At 42.6% G+C, this 22,811-nt stretch overlaps 1 protein-coding gene across 1 annotated transcript in view; it reads right to left on the reverse strand.

Moving 5' to 3' along the window:
* LOC139545156 (electrogenic sodium bicarbonate cotransporter 4-like) overlaps positions 1-16,716 on the reverse strand; it is a 29,517-nt gene extending 12,801 nt beyond the window's left edge. Inside the window, exons 1-14 of the mRNA XM_071352603.1 lie at positions 16,590-16,716; positions 13,890-14,050; positions 13,191-13,337; positions 12,804-12,890; positions 11,587-11,642; positions 8,968-9,125; positions 6,743-6,830; positions 5,889-6,043; positions 5,557-5,685; positions 4,202-4,376; positions 2,866-2,999; positions 2,269-2,449; positions 2,040-2,138; positions 530-772 (exon numbers count right to left, since the gene is read on the reverse strand). Coding sequence (XP_071208704.1) covers positions 530-772; positions 2,040-2,138; positions 2,269-2,449; positions 2,866-2,999; positions 4,202-4,376; positions 5,557-5,685; positions 5,889-6,043; positions 6,743-6,830; positions 8,968-9,125; positions 11,587-11,642; positions 12,804-12,890; positions 13,191-13,337; positions 13,890-14,050; positions 16,590-16,669 — 1,893 coding nt within the window. The 5' untranslated portion in view covers positions 16,670-16,716. The remainder of the gene's footprint in view (positions 1-529; positions 773-2,039; positions 2,139-2,268; positions 2,450-2,865; positions 3,000-4,201; positions 4,377-5,556; positions 5,686-5,888; positions 6,044-6,742; positions 6,831-8,967; positions 9,126-11,586; positions 11,643-12,803; positions 12,891-13,190; positions 13,338-13,889; positions 14,051-16,589) is intronic.
* Between the last annotated feature and the right edge of the window lie 6,095 nt (positions 16,717-22,811).

Consider the following 22,811-nt stretch of genomic DNA (forward strand, 5'->3'; position numbering starts at 1 on the left):
GGAGGGGGGAGTTGGGGGAGACAATGGTATACAAAAGTTTGGATATAAACATGTTTTGGTCATTGCTCTTATTTACACCCAATCTCTATGGACATTTATACTAAATCACCACAGGAATGTGTATTTTCCACTGGCTGGAGAGTTTTGAACATATCAGATTTTTGTCGGAGCGGATGGTCGTGGGGGCGGAACATAATTATAATAATTGGTATACTGCAAATTGACCACAACTAAGACAAAAAAATAGATTGTGTCTCAATGTAGTTTTCAAATACAATCACGTGTCTTTCTTTTGAACAGATTTGTTAAATGAAATACATTTTTTGCTGAATTCCTGGTCTTTTTTAAGTCTTTTTTAAAATCACTTGCAGGAGGGTTTTGGCCCGTCGGCCGCTTGTTACCGACCCCTGGAACAGACTATCTGTCTTGAAAAATATGAAACTGTGGCTGCATTAGGCTGCCAATTGTGATGCAGCCTGAATGTCACTGTATAAAGATCCAGCCCCTCTTCAGTTCGTTCTGGTCTCACCTTAGTGGGGAAGTAGCGACTGAACTTGAACTTCTTGAGGGAGACGGTCATGGAGTAGGTCCCGAAGAACAGAATGAAGGACATGAGGGCCAGGTCAGGGACGTACTTACAGGTGTTGCCCACCAGAGAGCCTCCGTACTTCACACACTCCTTCTTACTGAGCTGGCTCCAGTCCAGGCCTGTGATGTTTAACTGATAGGAGAGAGGGAGAGAGGGGTGGAGGGGGGCAGGGAGGGGGACACAGTTTTACAGGTGGAAGAAAAAGGTGACGTGTAGAGAAAACGATAGGCATGGATGTGAGGATGTGAGGGTTTGTTGGGAGAGAGAGAGAGAGAAAGAAAGAAAGAAAGAAAGAAAGAAAGAAAGAAAGAAAGAAAGAAAGAAAGAAAGAAAGAAAGAAAGAAAGAAAGAAAGAAAGAAAGAAAGAAAAAAAAAAAGAAAAAAAAGAAAGAAAGAGAATAACAGGGAAGAGAGTGCAGGAGAACAAAAGGGAGACAAATAAAGAAAATGAACAGACTCAAAAAGAAAATGAACAGACTCTTTAAACAAATAGTTCCCACTTGGCTTAGTGTCATACTCCTGTTTTTTAAGTAGTATCATTAAAGTTTGAGTTCAAACAAACAACAACTAGGAAGTCTGTTGAGTCAAAAAATGAAATATTGAAAAGCCCTTAAGGCCTAATCGGTATTCAGCAGGGTGTGTTGTGTTTCCAACATAACACCAGCTCTAACATCTACTTAAAAAGACATGACAAAATTCACATAGAATAAAAACAACAACTTACTCCAAAGAGACTAGAGGTGTTATCAGTTGGCACTGGCACTAAACCATTGAAGATCATTGAAGCCACTGTTTAAGATAGAAGGGAGAAAGAGACAGAGAGAGGAGGGTAATGAAGGAGAAATTGAGATGCAGAGAGGGAAAACAAGATGACGGCAGAGTCAGGGGACAAGAGAAATAGAAAATAAAAGAAGATTTTAACAGGTAGACTTTGAGACTTTAAACAGAGAGAAAGAGTAGTTAGTTAAAGCTCATGCATACACAGGAAGTGTTACTCACTCGCATCAGACAGCAACCATTTGTGTGTGCAGCAAAAACAAACGTGAGACAAATCAGTTACAGTAGTCAAGTAACTTCAGTCAATTCTCATAACGTTTGCAATATAAGATTTCGCAATGCAATGAACGTCTCCAGACAGGCATAAAGGTATAATACATCCTTATATTACCAAACCATTCTATAATCTTGGTGTCCCCAAACCCCTTGGCGGTAGCCAGGTCCTGTTTATACCCACATTTGTTTGTGCTATTGCCATTTCTATTCCTGTCAAACTTTTGACATGTTTGGCGAGACAATTCCATAAGGAGCTGTAATGAGAGAGTGGAAACAGACTGACACCCAGGCTACTAGGTCCTGATAACCTCATCATAACCCTCTTCAACCCTTTAACAACCCTTATATCCTCTGCTGGGGACTCTGCACTTCACTAATATTTTATACAGCTAAGGATGGACTCACTGGGGTCTGGGGCCAGGCACTCGCACTTGTAGGCGGTGACATAGTCTGGCTTGAAGTCGGTGTTGATGGGGTAGTATTTGAAGGAGCCCATCTGTAGCAACACATTATATCAACAGTTAAGTGTGTGTGTGTGTGTGTCTGTCTGTGCCTGCATGAGTACATGTGTACTCGCCTGCGTGTGTGTGTGTGCGCGTCTGCGTGCATGCATGTGTGTGACCCACCATCTTCTTGATGGCGTCAGAGATGAAGATGAAGGAGATGAGGCTGGAGAAGCCCTCCTCTGTGAAACGGGTCATGTACTTGATGATGTAGCTGGCGTCCGTGGCGACCAGGAGGAAGCACTGCAAACAGGAGTGGATCCCGATCCACAGACGCAGCTCCATGTAGTCTATACCATTGTTCCTTATAAATAAGAACATTATTGATATAGGGGCAGAATGTGGAAGGCAGGACAGTCTTTTTATGAAGATGGAATGGACGCACACTCTCCAAAAAGACACATCAAATCTTATCTCACCATTGTGCCATTCATATAAATGTCTGATGTGCGTGTTGCTTGAATTCTCATCAAATCAAGAGGAGGAACCATATGTATTCAAATACATTTACGTCATTTAGCAGACGCTCTTATCCAGAGCGACTTACAAATTGTAAAGTTCATACATATTCATCCTGGTCCCCCCGTGGGGAATGAACCCACAACCCTGGCGTTGCAAGCGCCATGCTCTACCAACTGAGCCACACGGGACCATTCCGTAGGTACTACATATAGGCTACAGTGTCTGATTGTGAACTGGGATGGGGTTGAGCTCGCTCACTTGCTGAATTCGAAGAGCAGTTTCTCAAAGATGAGGATAGGTCCAGTAGAGCTGAGGATGATGAGGGGCTGACCACTAAACAGACAGAATACTGTTCCTGACAACGCTGTGCCCAGGAAACTCTCCATCACACCCTGAAACAGAGAAAGAGAGAGAGGGCAGGTGGGGCAGAGGGTAGTGTGAGAGAGAGAAAAGGAGACAGACAGAGACAGAGACAGAGACAGAGACAGAGAGAGAGACAGAGAGAGAGAGAGAGAGAGAGAGAGAGAGAGAGAGAGAGAGAGAGAGAGAGAGAGAGAGAGAGAGAGAGAGAGAGAGAGAGAGAGAGAGTTAAATTCTACAACCATCTAAGAGGAAGCGATTCCCAAACCTTCCATAACAAAGCCATCACCTACAGAGAGATTAACCTAGAGAAGAGTCCTCTAAGCAAGCTGGTCATGGGGCTCTGTTCACAAACACAAACAGAACCAACAGAGCTCCAGGACAGCAACAGCAACACAATTAGACCCAACCAAATCACGAGAAAAAATATATATAATTACTTGACATGCTGTAAAGAATTTACCAAAAAACTGAGCAAACTGGAATTAGCCATAAACAGAGAGTACGCAGTGGCAGAATACCTGACCACTGTGACTGACCCAAAATTAAGGAAAGCTTTGACTATGTACAGACTCAGTGAGCATGGCCTTGCTATTGAGAGATGCCGCTGTAGGCAGACCTGGCTCTCAAGAGAAAACAGGCTATGTGGAAACTGAGCTGCACTTACTAACCTCCTGCCAAATGTATAACCACATATTTCCCTCTGATTACACAGACCCACAAAGAATTCCAAAACAAATCCAATTTTGATCAACTCCAATATCTATTGGGTGAAATAACACAGCGTGCCATCACAGCAGCAAGATTTGGGACCTGTTGCCACAAGAAAAGGGCAACCAGTGATGAACAAACACCATTGTAAATACAACCCATATTTATGTTTATTTATGTTCCCTTTTGTACTTTAACTATTTGCACATCATTAGAACACTGTACATATACATATACTTAGACTGAACTAAATCCATCTCTCTCTCTGTCTCTCTCCCCCCAATTACCTGCTAGAGTAAGTTAGCTTCCATACATTTATTTGTTTTGTCTCATTTTGCAAATCATCGACTCAGAAAATGAGGATATGAATTCATTGGCCCTACCCTGGGTACCAGTCTGTTTGTGCTAACATTCCTTTCATTGTACTTTGTGATATGCCAAACATATTGGCATATGCCACGGAGTATAAGGGGTGGAATGGGAACACAAAACAGTTCTGGATTTCAGGCTAAAGCAGCCCAACCTGGTAGTTGTCTGTGGCGTCTCCCAGCAGGCCTCCGAAGGTGATGGCGTTGGTGATGCAGCCCAGGTAGATGAACAGCACAGCAGAGATGGACTGGATGTGAAAGCCTTCATAGAAGTCACTAAGCAACCAGGGTATTTTTCTCTTGATGTCAAGAAACAGACCTCCACAGAACCTGCCATAGACACTCTGGTTATGATGCAGAACTTACCACAGACAAGGACAAATAAAAGGACACACTTGTTACCACAGAACCTGCCACAGGATCAGACACAAACACTCTGGTTACAACAGAACCTGCCACAGGCACAGACACAAACACTCTGGTTACAACAGAACCTGCCACAGGCACAGACACAAACACTCTGGTTACAACAGAACCTGCCACAGACACAGACACAAACACTCTGGTTACAACAGAACCTGCCACAGGCACAGACACAAACACTCTGGTTACAACAGAACCTGCCACAGACACAGACACAAACACTCTGGTTACAACAGAACCTGCCACAGGCACAGACACAAACACTCTGGTTATGATGCAGAACCTGCCACAGGCACAGACACAAACACTCTGGTTATGATGCAGAACCTGCCACAGACACACACACAAACACACTGCTTACCACAGAACCTGCCGCAGACACACACAAACACACTGCTTACCACAGAACCTGCCGCAGACACACACAAACACACTGGTTATGATGCAGAGCATGCTACAGACACAAAAAAAAAAAGAAACTTGTTATCACAGAACCTGCCACAGACATTAATCAAATATATTTTATAAAGCCCTTTTTATATCCAAAATTGTTACAAAGTGCTTGTCACAGACACTCTGGTTATGATGCTGCACACGTTCTGTTTAAAATGTTTTATCATCTATTTAATGCATCACTGAGTCACTTCGTTTCAGCCTGTCTGTCGTTTCACCGTGTGACTGGATGGGCCAATTGAACCGCTGATGATTTAATACAATAATTTTGGGCCGATGAGAAATGGAGAGGCGATTATCTTGGCTATCCTGACCGCCTGACCAGTCACTTTACTCATCACTCCTGAGTGAGTGAATGTTCCAAATGTGAATTAACAAGAGACAGGACATTTTAAAGCACATTTAGATGCAATATCCCTTGAATACTAATAGGTTGTCCCAGCAACTCAGCTCTATGTAAAGGCCAACTAAAGGTTCCAATTCCACTCTAGTACTCTACCTCATATCTCAATTCACTCAGTAGTCGTCCTCTCTTATCCCAGTTCAGACCCAGTTTCTCTCACGTTACCATACTTCCTAGTCTTCTAACGTACATGCAAACGGTGTAAATCCCAGTTCCCACGCAGTAGCCTACCTCCCAGTGTGTGCCAGCTCCTCTCCCAGTTCGTGAGCCACTGGCATCTCCTCATCCTCAGCGAGGCCTCCACCTCCTCCCGCCGCACCATTCGGCTGACCCAGCTCATTCAGAGAGAACACTGACTTCCTGTACACACAGGAAACAGGAAGTACACACCGGCGGAGAAGAGAGGTATAGGAAGTGATGATGACATACATACTGAGAAAGACTGCCACATCTGGGTCTCAGAGTTGACTCTTGAAACTTAAAGCGTCTTTGGGTTTTAGAAAAGCGCTATCAAATAATACTATGTATTATTATTAAGTAGGGGGAAATGACTAGAGTCCAACCTCTTGTCAGCCGAGGTCACTTTTTTAGGGGGCTCGATACGTATTTTGGGGTCCCACTCTCCGGGCGGCAGCACGATCACCTCATCCAGGAACTCATCTATACCTGCAATCAGATCCTCTCGATCTCTAGCCTTGTACGCCACATCACTGAACAGCTAGGGAGAGAGAGAGAGAGAGAAGGGGGTGAGATAGAGAGAGAGAGAGACGGGATTGAGATAGATAGAGAGATAAAGAGTGAGAGAGAGAGAGAGAGAAGGGGGTAGAGAGAGAGAGAGAGAGAGAGAGAGAGAGAGAGAGAGAGAGAGAGAGAGAGAGAGAGAGAGAGAGAGAGAGAAAAGGGGGTGAGATAGAGAGAGAGTGAAGGGGTGACATAGAAAGAGAGCAAGAGATAGAGAGAAGGGGGTGAGATAGAGAGAGAGAGAAAGAGAGAGAGATAGAGAGTTATTACTCTGCGCTGCAGTATCTGATACAAGGTTCTGACCTCTCTCCTCATTAGGTAATGGGATGCATACCCAGGGACCTATTCTTCACATATGACAGTGGTGGGACTCTGTTCAAAACACCTGCCAGTCTATTATGGGAAAAAACAGGCTGTTGCCTGTCTGACATAAAACATTTATATCCATGATATTTTGATAACGAGAGGCTGAGTGGTACCAACAGCAAGCCATGAAGGAATCATTGTCACCATGTGGAGTTCTGGCTGACTCAAGTTAACACACCATCAAGCCTGTATTTCTATGCCATCTGTAATGTCAACTGTCATGTCATCTGTCATGTCATCTGTCATGTCATCTGTCATCTGTCATGTCATCTGTATTCATGAAAAGAAAGAAACATTGACAGACACTTACGTCATCCACCATTAGGGTAGCTATGGCTCGACCGATCTGATTATAGGACTTGGCTTTTCCTGTTGGCCCCAACAGAATAAACAGGAATCTGTGGTAGTTCGGGGGGAAAGAAACCTCAACAATGGCTCACAAAATGTCTAAATACAGTATGTGCTGCATGGGCATAAAAACAGATACAAGGGACAAGGCAAGATGTAGCCATTATGTACAGCTAGTATGTATATGTCAGACATTTTTTACATGTTAGTCCTTTAGCAGGCGCTTTCAACCAGAGCAACTTACGGTCAACCAAGGTTAGGTAAGGCTTTGTGGGGAATAGGTTAGGGTCCACAAAATGTCAAAATATGTGCTTGCATGAGCATAAGAACAGATACAAAGAACACAGAGAAAAATACATAGACAGACTGACAGACAGACAGCTGGACCAATAGACAGAAAAGAGTAGCGGGTAAAAGAGCCGAAGCGGCCCTGGTAATACGTACCTGGATGCTAGAGTCAACCCTGGTAATACGTGCCTGGATGCTAGAGTCAACCCTGGTAATACGTACCTGGATGCTAGAGTCAACCCTGGTAATACGTACCTGGATGCTAGAGTCAACCCTGGTAATACGTGCCTGGATACTAGAGTCAACCCTGGTAATACGTACCTGGATGCTAGAGTCAACCCTGGTAATACGTACCTGGATGCTAGAGTCAACCCTGGTAATACGTGCCTGGATGCTAGAGTCAACCCTGGTAATACGTGCCTGGATGCTAGAGTCAACCCTGGTAATACGTACCTGGATGCGAGAGTCAACCCTGGTAATACGTGCCTGGATGCTAGAGTCAACCCTGGTAATACGTGCCTGGATGCTAGAGTCAACCCTGGTAATACGTGCCTGGATGCTAGAGTCAACCCTGGTAATAAGTGCCTGGATGCTAGAGTCAACCCTGGTAATACGTACCTGGATGCTAGAGTCAACCCTGGTAATACGTACCTGGATGCTAGAGTCAACCCTGGTAATACGTGCCTGGATGCTAGAGTCAACCCTGGTAATACGTGCCTGGATGCTAGAGTCAACCCTGGTAATACGTGCCTGGATGCTAGAGTCAACCCTGGTAATACGTACCTGGATGCTAGAGTCAACCCTGGTAATACGTGCCTGGATGCTAGAGTCAACCCTGGTAATACGTGCCTGGATGCTAGAGTCAACCCTGGTAATACGTGCCTGGATGCTAGAGTCAACCCTGGTAATACGTGCCTGGATGCTAGAGTCAACCCTGGTAATACGTGCCTGGATGCTAGAGTCAACCCTGGTAATACGTGCCTGGATGCCAGAGTCAACCCTGGTAATACGTACCTGGATGCTAGAGTCAACCCTGGTAATACGTGCCTGGATGCTAGAGTCAACCCTGGTAATACGTGCCTGGATGCTAGAGTCAACCCTGGTAATACGTGCCTGGATACTAGAGTCAACCCTGGTAATACGTGCCTGGATGCTAGAGTCAACCCTGGTAATACGTACCTGGATGCTAGAGTCAACCCTGGTAATACGTGCCTGGATGCTAGAGTCAACCCTGGTAATACGTGCCTGGATGCTAGAGTCAACCCTGGTAATACGTACCTGGATGCTAGAGTCAACCCTGGTAATACGTGCCTGGATGCTAGAGTCAACCCTGGTAATACGTGCCTGGATGCTAGAGTCAACCCTGGTAATACGTGCCTGGATGCTAGAGTCAACCCTGGTAATACGTGCCTGGATGCTAGAGTCAACCCTGGTAATACGTGCCTGGATGCTAGAGTCAACCCTGGTAATACGTACCTGGATGCTAGAGTCAACCCTGGTAATACGTACCTGGATGCCAGAGTCAACCCTGGTAATACGTACCTGGATGCCAGAGTCAACCCTGGTAATACGTACCTGGATGCTAGAGTCAACCCTGGTAATACGTACCTGGATGCTAGAGTCAACCCTGGTAATACGTACCTGGATGCCAGAGTCAACCCTGGTAATACGTACCTGGATGCTAGAGTCAACCCTGGTAATACGTACCTGGATGCTAGAGTCAACCCTGGTAATACGTGTCAGACAGACAGACAGACAGACAGACAGACAGACAGACAGACAGACAGACAGACAGACAGACAGACAGACAGACAGACAGACAGACAGACAGACAGACAGACAGACAGACAGACAGACAGACAGACAGACAGACAGACAGACAGACAGGCAGCTCATTACCTGGTGGGCACAGGAACCTCTGTCAGTCCTCCCAGAGTGGTGGCCTGGGCCAGGCGGACAAAGGCTACAAAGGGCTTATCCAGGAAGTCCACTTCACCCACCAGAACATTAGATGCCTCAGCATCTCTAGGAATCTTTTTCATGAACTTATTCCTTAGCTATGGAAGGAGGGAATGAGGGAGGGAGGGGTAAGAAGGACAGTCAGAGAGAGTTGATACATCAGGGCATATATGGTATGGACACTGGATTTCTTGTCAGCATAACTGACAAGAACATTTTGAGATGAAATTTCATCATATTTTCAAGTTCAAGTTTCAAGGTGTTTTTGTACATATATACGCACATACATATCCTAATATGACACTAATAAAGGATTCAGTTGGGACAGGGAAGACATTAGATATGTGTATACAATAGTGTTCTCCTGCATGACGTTGTCATTGTGTTCTATCAATGCCCTTGGCCTTTCATCTATCCACTCACTCATCTGTTTTTTATTTATTTATTTTATTTATCTGTTATTTTACGTTTTATTTGATCTGTTTGAAAATATCATTACATTTCACCTCACTGCTGTTCTGGCAGCTTATGTTTTTGCTGGATAAAAGAAACTAGTCTCTGAGCATAACATTTAAAGCAATTCTAGTGAATGTAAAAAAAAAAAAACTATATCCATTGGAGACTGGGGCTTGACTGTGGGAAAGAAATGTGTCCGTATAACCTGAACTGACCGATCGCATGCGAAGGTGGGCTGCAAATGAGATACTAACGATCTCACCCGATATGAACGTACAATCCCAATGCCAATCCCAGTCTCTACATGTGAGGCAGCAGAGGCACGAGGATGGGACACTGAGAAGCACGTGTCCCAATGGCAGCTCAATACTGACCCAGACAAACCTAGCACAGTCACGGGCAATGTCAGCTTATCTATGGAGGCCATTGCCAGCGACACACACGACACGTGGGCTATCACTAGCAAACTGGCACATGTGACCTACTGTTTATTCAAACATGCCCCTACGACTACGTTAAGTAAAAACCACTCATCCAGAGACTAATAGTGGTTAGAGCGTTGGGTCAGTAACCAAAAGGTTGCTGGATCAAATCCCTGAGCTGACAAGGTAAAGATCTGTTGTTCTGCCCCTGAGCAAGACAGTTAACCAACTGTTTCCCGCGTGCCGAAGACGTGGATGTCGATTTAAGGCAGCCCCCCGCACCTCTCTGATTCAGAGGGGTTGGGTTAAATGCGGAGGACACATTTCAGTTGAATGAATTCAGTTGTATAACTGACTAGGTGTCCCCCTTTCCCTAATCAGTGAGGGCAGTTTATGTAGATTGGCATAGCCTGGAAACCAGCCTGGTTCTGCTTTACACTAGCCAAACAGATGCAGGAACAGTCAAGTACCCAGAGATGTATTCATTGATGTGTCTACTGAGTTAAACATGGCATATTTGTCCAGCACATTATCTCAAGACAATTATTTGGGCATAAACTTGGCAGAGGCAACTGTTTCAACCCAATGCTCAGCACAATACACCTGACCTATCATTCACAGCATTACAACTCTTCTTACAATGGAAGTCTCCTGTGTTCACGGAGGGGCTGTATTTCTCACTGGGTTTAAATGCTACTGTTAAATCATCCTTAGACAACACTGAGTTGTGAGCCTGCCTGCTCCCCAGATAACTCTGTGACATGAACACTAAAACAAACACAATCCAAGATTTAATTAACAACACTGTTTCCATCGGGCTCCCCTGGCAACAATGAAACACAATTTCAATCCAAATCCTCTACAGCATATGTACAGAAAGTAACATTAGATTACCGGTTAAATGTTATTTAATACACTATATGGCATGTACAAACACCCATATACACTCAGTATAGCAAACACTAGGACCACCTTCCTAATATTGAATATATTTTGCCCTCAGAAGAGCCTCAATTCATCGTGCATGGACTCTTCAAGGTGTCGAAAGCGTTCCACAGGGATGCTGGCCCATGTTGACTCCAATGCTTCCCACAGTTGTGTCAAATATGCTGGTTGTCCCTTGGGTAGTTTGATTCACACTGGAAACTGCTGAGCGGGAAAAACCCAGCAGCGTTGCAGTTCTTGACACAAACCAGTACTCCTGGCTCCTACTACCATACCCCGTTCAAAGGCAGTTCAATCTTTTGTCTTGTCCATTCACCCTCTGAATGGCACACATACACAATACATGTCTCAATTGTCTCAAGGCTAAAAAAATCCTTCTCCTCCCCTTCATCTACACTGATTGAACTGGATTTAAGTGACGTCAATAAGGGATCATAGCGTTCACATGGACTACACACACTCAACACATTTTGCCATTACAAAATAAGAAACATTCATTCCTGCATTAAAAACACTCTGGTTGCAATTCAATCAAACAGCTTTGCAGAAAACTAACATCATCCCTGCTTAGAGATAATGACATTTTCAGTAATGTAACTAACCTAGATGAACCTACATGAAAAAAAGATACATTATATTATGACAATAATTCAGTAAAACCAGGATTTTCTCTGTGCAAGGATAATGTTTGATTGAATTGAGCCTGCTGAGTTGTAATGTTATATTAGTGGGTCACCTGGTCTGTGCTCGGAGTGTCTGAAATGTCATTCATGCTCCTACTTTGGGCATGACCTGCAAAACAACACAGTACATATAAACAATTGCTTAGGATATGGAGAGGGTTCTAATTATCGAAGAAAAATTTGCAAATCATTTTTTTCAAAATGAAATTAGTTCATGCCATGAAGACGATGAAATATTGTCTAGTATAGTACATATTATTATATATTGTCTAATATTCTAGAGCTTTAAACACATCTGAAAAGACAGGGAAATAATTGGATATTTAGAAGTGATACAAGAAGTCAAAGGAAGAGAGAGTGTAAGAAAGAGAGAAAGAGAGACAAACAGGTTCTAGAGAGATGATGAAAGCAGTGAGAGGTACATAGAGATAGAGATATAAACTTATCTTGCTTTGGCAATGTTAGAGGTACAGAGAGGTACACAGATAGAGAGAGGTAGAGAGAGAGAGGTACAGAGAGAGAATTAGAGAGGTACAGAGAGAGACAGAGAGGTACAGAGAGAGACAGAGGTACAGAGAGAGAGAGGGAGAGAGAGAGAAAGAGAGGTTCAGAGAGAGAGAGAGAGAGAGAGAGAGAGAGGTACAGAGAGAGAGAGGGGACAGAGAGCGAGAGAGAGAGAGATACAGAGAGAGAGAGGTACAGAGAGAGAGAGGTACAGAGCGAGAGAGAAAGAGAGAGAGAGAGAAGTACACAGAGAGAGAGAGGTACAGAGCGAGAGAGAGAGAGAGAGAGAGAGAGAGAGAGAGAGAGAGAGAGAGAGAGAGAGAGAGAGGTACAGAGAGAGAGAGAGAGAGAGAGAGAGAGAGAGAGAGAGAGAGAGAGAGAGAGAGAGAGAGAGAGAGAGAGAGAGAGAGAGAGAGAGAGAGAGAGAGAGAGAGAGGTACAGAGAGAGAGAGATTAATGGTAATCCCATGTCCACTACTACTATTATTATTACTGTTAGTCCCACCATTTATTTATATATAAATATATATATATTTTGTGTATATATATACATATATATTTTATTTAAATTTTTCGATATGTATACTTTGACAATGTAAGTAATAATAACTTGCCATGTCAATAAAGTCAATTGAATTGAATTGAATTGAATTGAGAGAGAGAGAGAGAGAGAGAGAGAGAGAGAGAGAGAGAGAGAGAGAGAGAGAGAGAGAGAGAGAGAGAGAGAGAGAGGTACAGAGAGAGACAGAGGAGCAGGCAGACTCACGCAGACGACCATAGCCTCCTGGCTGTGATTTCATGCGGAGGTCTTCTGTGGAGCGGTTGAATGCGGCCGCTGCACCTGGACTACGGGCTACGGAGGGAATACAGGTAAAGAAGACAGGAGACTGCTGAACAAGATTATAATTTCCCCTTGGGGATAAATAACGTTTGTTGAATTTAATTGAATAAAACTGAGATTATTGCATGAAAACATGTGTGGTCAATTGCAATTAATGAAAATGTAAGACAGCCTGGGCAGTGGGCATACAATTTGATGTTTGAATGTATATAAGTAGAATACAAATGTAACATTTAGCAAGTACTATAATGTGTCTCAAGCTACTGACGGCCATACTTGACCAGAGAGCATAGGGACACTCACGGGCACCACCACCGCTGGCCTTGCCCATGTCAGCCAGAGAGCGGTGGATAGGCTTTTTGGTCTGGTGCCTGTGCTTCCTCAGGAGGACAAAGCTGATCTTCTCTCTCAGGTCAGGAGATAGCATGCCCTCGTCTACCTGCTGTTCAATGATTTCATCTGGAGGAGAATGTGGTCTTATTATTGTTTGTGTAGAATCACTCACGATCACCACTTCATTTCCTTCTTGGTACCATAACACCTTTCTTGTCAACAACTGAAGGCTACTAGAATCTTAATTTGAGCCAGTTTGCTACAGCAGGAAAATAATCCTGCAGCAACAGGAAATGTGAATTATTATGTAGATTATAATTCATGGACATTTTTGTAGGTGTTGATACAAAATGTTGTACGGGAAAATCAAGTCTGAAATTTGTAAGTGGTAATTACAAACTTCAGAAGCCTTTTTAAACCTCAAATACACTACAAGTTTTACATTTCCTGTATTGCAGGAAAGTTCTCATGCAATAGGGTGATCAAATTAAGATCCTACATCTGTACACATAAGCTAACTGTTCTTAGAAGGGCAACCATGCTGAAATGCCTCTGCTTGTCAATTGTGACAGAGACTTTACATTTTTTACAGTACTACGTCTTAACATTAGTTAAGAATCACACAAACCTGATTTGGCATGGATTAGTGCTCTGTACAAAGGAGTTTGTGTTGCTCACCAACTATCTGTGGCAGTGAGTATCCCTCCAGATCAAGCAGCACAGTGCCGGTCTGTATACAGGTCCTCAGCTCAAACAGACTGTGCAGGGACAGGGTGGACACATGGGGCTTGCTCCACCTCTCTCCTCCCTCCTCCACCTTCTCTTCAAACTTCACCCACCTGGACCACAGCACAGGGACAGATAGAGGACATGAGTTGGAGGCGTCAAATGAGTTGGAAGTTAAAAATTACTAATGTCGAATCTGGTATTAGGTCAACACTGACTGAAACACTGACTGCACTCAGACATTCAGTAGCTCAGACATTCAGTAGCTCAGACATTCAGTAGCTCAGACATTCAGTACCTCAGACATTCAGTAGCTCAGACATTCAGTACCTCAGACATTCAGTAGCTCAGACATTCAGTAGCTCAGACACTCAGTACCTCAGACATTCAGTAGCTCAGATATTCAGTACCTCAGACATTCAGTACCTCAGACATTCAGTAGCTCAGACATTCAGTACCTCAGACATTCAGTACCTCAGACATTCAGTACCTCAGACACTCAGTACCTCAGACATTCAGTAGCTCAGATATTCAGTACCTCAGACATTCAGTAGCTCAGACATTCAGTACCTCAGACATTCAGTACCTCAGACACTCAGTAGCTCAGACACTCAGTACCTCAGACATTCAGTAGCTCAGATATTCAGTACCTCAGACATTCAGTACCTCAGACATTCAGTAGCTCAGACATTCAGTACCTCAGACATTCAGTACCTCAGACATTCAGTACCTCAGACACTCAGTACCTCAGACATTCAGTAGCTCAGATATTCAGTACCTCAGACATTCAGTACCTCAGACATTCAGTACCTCAGACATTCAGTACCTCAGACACTCAGTACCTCAGACATTCAGTACCTCAGACACTCAGTACCTCAGACATTCAGTACCTCAGACATTCAGTAGCTCAGACATTCAGTAGCTCAAACATTCAGTAGCTCAAACATTCAGTACCTCAGACATTCAGTACCTCAGACATTCAGTACCTCAGACACTCAGTACCTCAGACACTCAGTACCTCAGACATTCAGTACCTCAGACATTCAGTACCTCAGACATTCAGTAGCTCAGACATTCAGTAGCTCAGACATTCAGTACCTCAGACATTCAGTACCTCAGACATTCAGTACCTCAGACATTCAGTAGCTCAAACATTCAGTAGCTCAGACATTCAGTAGCTCAGACATTCAGTAGCTCAGACATTCAGTAGCTCAGACATTCAGTACCTCAGACATTCAGTACCTCAGACATTCAGTAGCTCAGACATTCAGTACCTCAGACATTCAGTACCTCAGACATTCAGTACCTCAGACATTCAGTAGCTCAAACATTCAGTAGCTCAAACATTCAGTAGCTCAAACATTCAGTAGCTCAAACATTCAGTACCTCAGATATTCAGTAGCTCAAACATTCAGTAGCTCAGACATTCAGTAGCTCAGACATTCATTCATTAAAAATTGGTGGGTTCTAGAATGACATCTGTGTATGCTGAAGGAGTGGGACAATTTGTTTTATGGCATGTGTTTTTGGTATCACCATGCACATGTTAAAATATAAATTAGCCTATACTACAGGTGACTCAGAAGTTGATAACATAGACTGTCAACTTCTTGGCATGAATTTGTAGGTTTGTGTGAGTAATCTGTTATGATTCTGTAGGTCTGTGTGAGTAATCTATTATGATTCTGTAGGTCTGTGTGTGTAATCTGTTATGATTTTGTAGGTCTGTGTGAGTAATCTGTTATGATTCTGTAGGTCTGTGTGAGTAATATGTTATGATTCTGTAGGTTTGTGTGTGTAATCTGTTATGATTCTGTAGGTCTGTGTGAGTAATCTATTATGATTGTGTAGGTCTGTGTGTGTAATCTGTTATGATTCTGTAGGTCTGTGTGAGTAATCTATTATGATTCTGTAGGTCTGTGTGTGTAATCTGTTATGATTCTGTAGGTCTGTGTGAGTAATCTGTTATGATTCTGTAGGTTTGTGTGTGTAATCTGTTATGATTCTGTAGGTCTGTGTGTGTAATCTGTTATGATTCTGTAGGTCTGTGTGTGTAATCTGTTATGATTCTGTAGGTCTGTGTGTGTAATCTGTTATGATTCTGTAGGTCTGTGTGTGTAATCTGTTATGATTCTGTAGGTCTGTGTGTGTAATCTGTTATGATTCTGTAGGTCTGTGTGTGTAATCTGTTATGATTCTGTAGGTCTGTGTGTGTAATCTGTTATGATTCTGTAGGTTTGTGTGTGTAATCTGTTATGATTCTGTAGGTCTGTGTGTGTAATCTGTTATGATTCTGTAGGTCTTTGTGTGTAATCTGTTATGATTCTGTAGGTCTGTGTGTGTAATCTGTTATGATTCTGTAGGTCTGTGTGTGTAAACTGTTATGATTCTGTAGGTCTGTGTGTGTAATCTGTTATGATTCTGTAGGTCTGTGTGTGTAATCTGTTATGATTCTGTAGGTTTGTGTGTGTAATCTGTTATGATTCTGTAGGTCTGTGTGTGTAATCTGTTATGATTCTGTAGGTCTGTGTGTGTAATCTGTTATGATTCTGTAGGTTTGTGTGTGTAATCTGTTATGATTCTGTAGGTCTGTGTGTGTAATCTGTTATGATTCTGTAGGTCTGTGTGTATAATCTGTGGGTCAGCAGTCACCTAGCAGACTCTTTCCACTCCAGCTCATCCCCGTCCTGCTGCAGCGTGTCCATCTCAGTGAACAGTGTGGGGGTGGGCATGTCATCGTCCTCTCCCAGGATATAGCGCAGCCGCTCAGCTGCAGGGGACACTGGGATGAACACACACACGCACACACCGGACACACACACCGGACACACACACCGGTCACACACACACACGTCAGATATCATCACTGATGTCAGACTCATATTTACTCTGGAGATGTTTTATTTATTTTTACTTTTATGGATCAGAAATCTAAGCATGCTTAATCTTTTCCCAGTGTGCCCACTTATTAGTTTCAAGAAATGGTGTAATGGCAGACGGTGATGATCACATTTCCTAATATCGAAAAGGTCAAGCTGAATATTAGAATTTGACTGTCTTGTTGTTATAATTCCTCACACACGTTATTATTTAGGGATGGTTTGCTGATACATCAGAAAGTGTTGAACTTGTCTTCCCCTTTCATTCCACTTAAATGGTAATGATCTGATCTTGAGCTTGACAGCATTTCTATCAATCCAACAGGAACACCCATAACTAGAGGGTTTGGTCTCCACACCGAGCGGTCAATGCTTAAGCTAACTCAGCGACTTGGCTTGTCACATTACAACCTCAATATAGGGGAGAATGCGGTGTGTTGAGACGTTTTATACATTCAGCATCACTACATCAAGGGAAATAGAGTATTTTTTCTAACAAAGATATCTATTATTCAGGATGTTGTGTATCCCTGGAAATAATCAGAATTCATTTAAAAAATAACAGCATAGCCTGTCCAGAAAAAGTGATTTCTTGGCACAACTTACCCCGGGTATGAGGTAAATTGAGCATAGGTTCCGGGTAAGTGGAGCCGCCTTGGGGTAAGTGGGTGACGGTGTCCTGTGTCTGGGTGATGGTGCTGGTAGGTCAAAGTTCAATTCATGGAATGGGGGTGTGATATATTATCTTAAATGTATGCCTACATTCAGATATAGATTTCTCTGTTCAATATCACTTACTCTTCCATCTCTTAACCAGTTATCTGGGACAGGGATGTTTCAATCTGCCAATTCATAGGCAAGTTCTCTGCATTTGAGGCTACTAAGCCCATGAAACTGGTCCGCGAGATTCTTGATTTGTTTATCAAGCTCAGACTCCAAGTCATCAGATGAGACCTTGTGTTCCTCTGCTACTCTGTCACAGCCTCACTTTCACACAGCTACATGTTTATTTTATTTGTTTGTCACTGTACCTCTTCAGTGTCATTCAGTCTATTTTTTTGCTAGTTGCTGGTACTCTTATGGACTTCTTCCCTTCTCTCACTTCCTCGGCTGCTCTGTCAAGAACCTCAAAGGAGGGGCTAGACCCCTGCTTGTTTTGCATTTGTTTACACGGGACTTGATGATGTCAGCTCTGTAACAATACAAATGCACTATCTTGAGTTCATATGGATGACACCTTGCTAAAGTACGATGCATTTATGCATAAAACTGACTAAACGTGTTGGAGACTATCTGACTGAAGGTTCTGGACTCAGAAGACCAATAGGAGGAACAGACTTAGTTGTTGCCCAGCAACAGAGACTGACTGTTTGTACTAGAAATACAAGGAGGTGACTCCAACTGTAGTCCAACTGGATTTGTACCAGAACATAGAACCTAACAGGGGTATGTAGTATGGTGGCCATTGGCTCATATTAGCCCACACAGATACAAGTATGCACTTTCATTCTAGGTTTAGGACCTCATATTGTAGCTGAGAGAGACCCCCACTGATGTATAAAATAATCTTAAAACTATCTACTTAGGTTTAGATACAAGCATCATTAAACCTATAACACAATAAATTCACTTGAAAATCAGTTTTTTCTCTCTAACATTTACATGAAGATTGACATAGATGTCCATATCTGCGTCCCAAATGACACTCTATTTCCTATATAGTGTACTACTTTTGACCTGAGCCCTATGGGTTATGGTCAAGAGTAGTGCACTAACTAGGGAACAAGGTGCCATTTGGGACACACTCCATATGTGGGTTGTAGTTAGCTGGGGGAAGGGAGCTTTGCACAGCAGCTGGTGGTCACAGTGTTCTAACCTAACCGACGGATGGACCAGAGCCGTCTATAAATTACACACTGAGCTGTAAAAGGCCATGATGGATCAATGGCTTTAAATCATTGTATCGACAGGAACCAACCCGGGAGTGGATTCCTGTTATATTGCCTGTTTGCATACATTAATACTCACAAAGACCTCACTTGTCAGCCTATGGGGAAGGACCATAGAAACAGAATCCCATCATCATAGTGACTCTATTTCTATGTAGAAAGACAGTACATGTGAATGAGACAGAGCATATTACTTTTTCCCAATGTAGAAAACATGAAAACTACTGGGAAACAAATATTCAGCAACCACCACTCCTGTGTTCCAATGGCAGCTTCATTAAATAGTACCCACAAAACACCAGTCTCAACGTCAACAGTGAAGAGGTGACTCCGGGATGCTGGCCTTCTAGGCAGAGTTCCTCTGTCCAGTGTCTGTGTTCTTTAGCCCATCTTAATCTTTTATTTTTATTGGCTAGTCTGAGATATGGCTTTTTCTTTGCAACTCTGCCTAGAAGGCCAGCATCCCGGAGTCGCCTCGTCACTGTTGACTTTGAGACTGGTGTTTTGCGGGTACTATTTAATGAAGCTGCCAGTTGAGGACTTGTGAGGCATCTGTTTCTCAAACTAGACAATCTAATGTACTTGTCCTCTTGCTCAGTTGTGCAACGGAGCCTCCCACTCCTCTTTCTATTCTGGTTAGAGACAGTTTGTGCTGTTCTGTGAAGGGAGTAGTACACAGACTTGTATGAGATCTTCAGTTTCTTGCCAATTTCTCGCATGGAATAGCCTTCATTTCTCAGAACAATAATAGACTGACGAGTTTCAGAAGAAAGTGCTTTGTTTCTGGCCATTTTGAGCCTGTAATCAAACCCACAAATGCAGATGCTCAAGATACTCAACTAGTCTAAAGAATGCCAGTTTTATTGCTTCTTTAATCAGATCAACAGTTTTCAGCTGTGCTAACATAATTGCAGGAGGGTTTTCTAATGATAAATTAGCCTTTTAAAATGATAAACTTGGATTAGCTAACACAACGTGCCATTGGAATACAGGAGTGATGGTTGCTGATAATGGGCCTCTGCACGCCTATGTAGATATTCCATTAAAAATCAGCGGTTTCCAGCTACAATAGTCATATGCAACATTAACAATGTCTACACTGTATTTCTGATCAATTTGATGTTATTTTAATGGACAAAAAATGTGCTTTTCTTTAAAAAACAATGACATTTCTAAGTGACCCCAAACTTTTGTAAGATAGTATATATTTTTTAAACCCTTACGTATTTATCCAACTGTAATAAAAACACTGACACAAACAGTTTACAAAGTGTGAGAAAATGACAGGTACGGGTAGACAGAGAGACTGTCGCTACAGTAAGCAGTTTCATTCACTTTCCCAAAATTCTCTTTATTCAGCGTTTTCTAAGCTTTCATCTCCCATAACGTTGTTGTCCTGTAGGTACTTCTGTACGACTCACAACCTTCAAACAGCTTCTAGTTTTATAGGGATAGTTCTACAAAACAACATATTTATGTGGAACTGAACTATACCTTGTATTTCCTTCTTCTCTCAAATATACTCAAACATAGCGTTCCTTTTATTCCTGTGTAACAGCCCTCTCCTAAGATTGCAGCCATGCAGATGCTCTCTTACACCAGCTAACAGGCTGACTGAGATTAACAACAGCTGCATATTCAAACTCCTGTGCTGCTTTGAACTCAGTTACACCACATAGAGTGATGTGGACAGCTTCACCTAGCAATTCAACCAGGTCAGCATTCTGGCCAAGGGATGCAATTCCAACCAAACCTGATTTATGTTCTATTTTGGTTCCTGTAAGCATTACAGATCAACTTCCTCATACAGGAAAACATATGCAGTTATCTACATTTTACATTTTAGTCATTTAGCAGATGCTCTTATCCAGAGGGACTTAGAATGAAGTGCCTTGCTCAAGGGCTTTGCTTTCAATGACTGGCCCATCATGCTTAACCTCTAGGCTACTTGCCGCCAAAAGGGAAATAACAGCTGGCTATTGAATCTGAAATACTGTCTTCGTCAACTGTCCGGACCGTGCGTCACTGAGAGTTGTTATGATGCAGCCAGCGTCACAGGAGTCTGTTGTGACTTGTGGAGGGAATGGAATGAAACAAATGGAAACCATGTGTTTGATACCATTCATTCCATTCCCTACTGGAGTGCAGCATAGTGACATGTGACTCATCATGACTCACTTGTGATGTGATGCGTGAAGTGATTAGACATGCATTTACATCATGGGTTGTTATGGTGCATAGGCACTGGAGTGTGATGTGATTAAAGCCCAGGTAGTGCACTACATAGCGAATAGGGTGCCATTTGTCACGCAGACCATGACTCACTTGTGCGGTTGATGTCTTGAGGGACTTGGAGGTCATGTGGGTCTATGAGTCCCTCCTCTAGGTCCCTGTATCTGTCTCTGTCGTCATGGTCATGGTGTCTGTGGTGGTCGTAGTGTCTGTCCCCCCTCTCCTTGTCTGCTGCCTCACGGCCCCCCGCAGAACGTCTTCGCCGGCGTTTTCGTCTGTACCCACGAGGCACCGGGACACCGATGTAGATGTTCTGCTGGTCTGTGGACAAACGGTAATGCAATTTACGTTAACATCAGAGTTGGTTACTGGGACACCAATGCAGATGGACTAATGGCCTGTAAACAAACCGTAATGTAAAGTCACATTAACATACATGATTTAAATCAGTAGAAGAGAACGTACTGCAAACATGTATTACAGAAACAGAACATCCTAAAAAAGACATTAAACTGGGCTTAATAATAGTTTTACAGTATCTAGAAAAGCCCAACAAAAACCTTGACAGACTAACATAATCACTGAGTCCGACCACATCACTCATTAATCCCTGGTACAGAAAGGGACATTTCCATAAGCGTTCAATCATTGAAACAAACAATTAATAAATTATGATACAGTGTTCATGTCTGTTTCTCTAATAATTAACCATTCTCAAGTATTTAAGCCAGGGTTGAATGACAAAGAAAATGCATTCTTGTCAATGATTTGCATGTAAAAGATAACTCTTCTTCTACACATTGTCTTTTCTTACATGACATACTTTGTCATGTTTTCCTGTCAGCAATGAACAGCAGGAACCATGTAAACTTTTGTGTTGTTTTACATTACTTTGATACCAACTGTACTGTCGCTTTGCAATGGGCTCCTTTTTGAATATCAATGCATGATCAAGTTCATTTTATGCAACAACTACATTAAAACACAATTAGAACATTGTTCTAAATCAATAATTGAATAATACGCTGTTTGCCGTAAGGACCCCTCAAAAATGAACCTAGCATGTGAGGCCTGAGGGGTAAGCCAGATCTACTCAGGGTTTTATAAAGTTATCCAGCTTCAGTTAGCTTCCCATTCCAGCTCAGGCTTCATCCGTACTAGGATGGTGGATATTACTCTTCTGCCTGCCACTAACTCTAGCAGGCTTGTAACTGTGTGTGCATGTCACACGTGACTAGTCGAATTCGGAACTCTTCACTGAGACAATGCTGAAACATCAAGCCATGGGCAAGTTAGTGTCATATTTTCACTTGTGCCAAAATCAAAATGAAAGAAAAGCTATCCTGCAAATTCAGCAGTCTTTTAGAAGTTCCGTCTTTACTTTATTACTTTGATGTAAAATACTTTTTTCCCACTCCTATCGATAAAATAATTGTATTAAGTCATACAAAAGTTTTACTGTGTGTGAAGTTTCAAATAATTTTGTCATTAGTAAATGTTTAATGTGATAGTTATTTTAACATTACTATTTTTGGTAACACTTTATTTGGATAATCCATCAGTAACATTTCAACTAACTAACTACTAACCCTAAACCTAGCTCTTACCCTAACCTTAACCTTTATCCTAACCCTAAACCTAGCTCTTACCCTAACCTTAACCTTTATCCTAACCCTAGCTCTTACCATAACCTTAACCTTTATCCTAACCCTAAACCTAGCTCTTACCCTAACCTTAACCTTTATCCTAACCCTAAACCTAGCTCTTACCCTAACCTTAACCTTTATCCTAACCCTAAACCTAGCTCTTACCCT

Source organism: Salvelinus alpinus, chromosome 19, assembly GCF_045679555.1.
Source record: "Salvelinus alpinus chromosome 19, SLU_Salpinus.1, whole genome shotgun sequence".
NCBI classification, from domain to species: domain Eukaryota; kingdom Metazoa; phylum Chordata; class Actinopteri; order Salmoniformes; family Salmonidae; genus Salvelinus; species Salvelinus alpinus.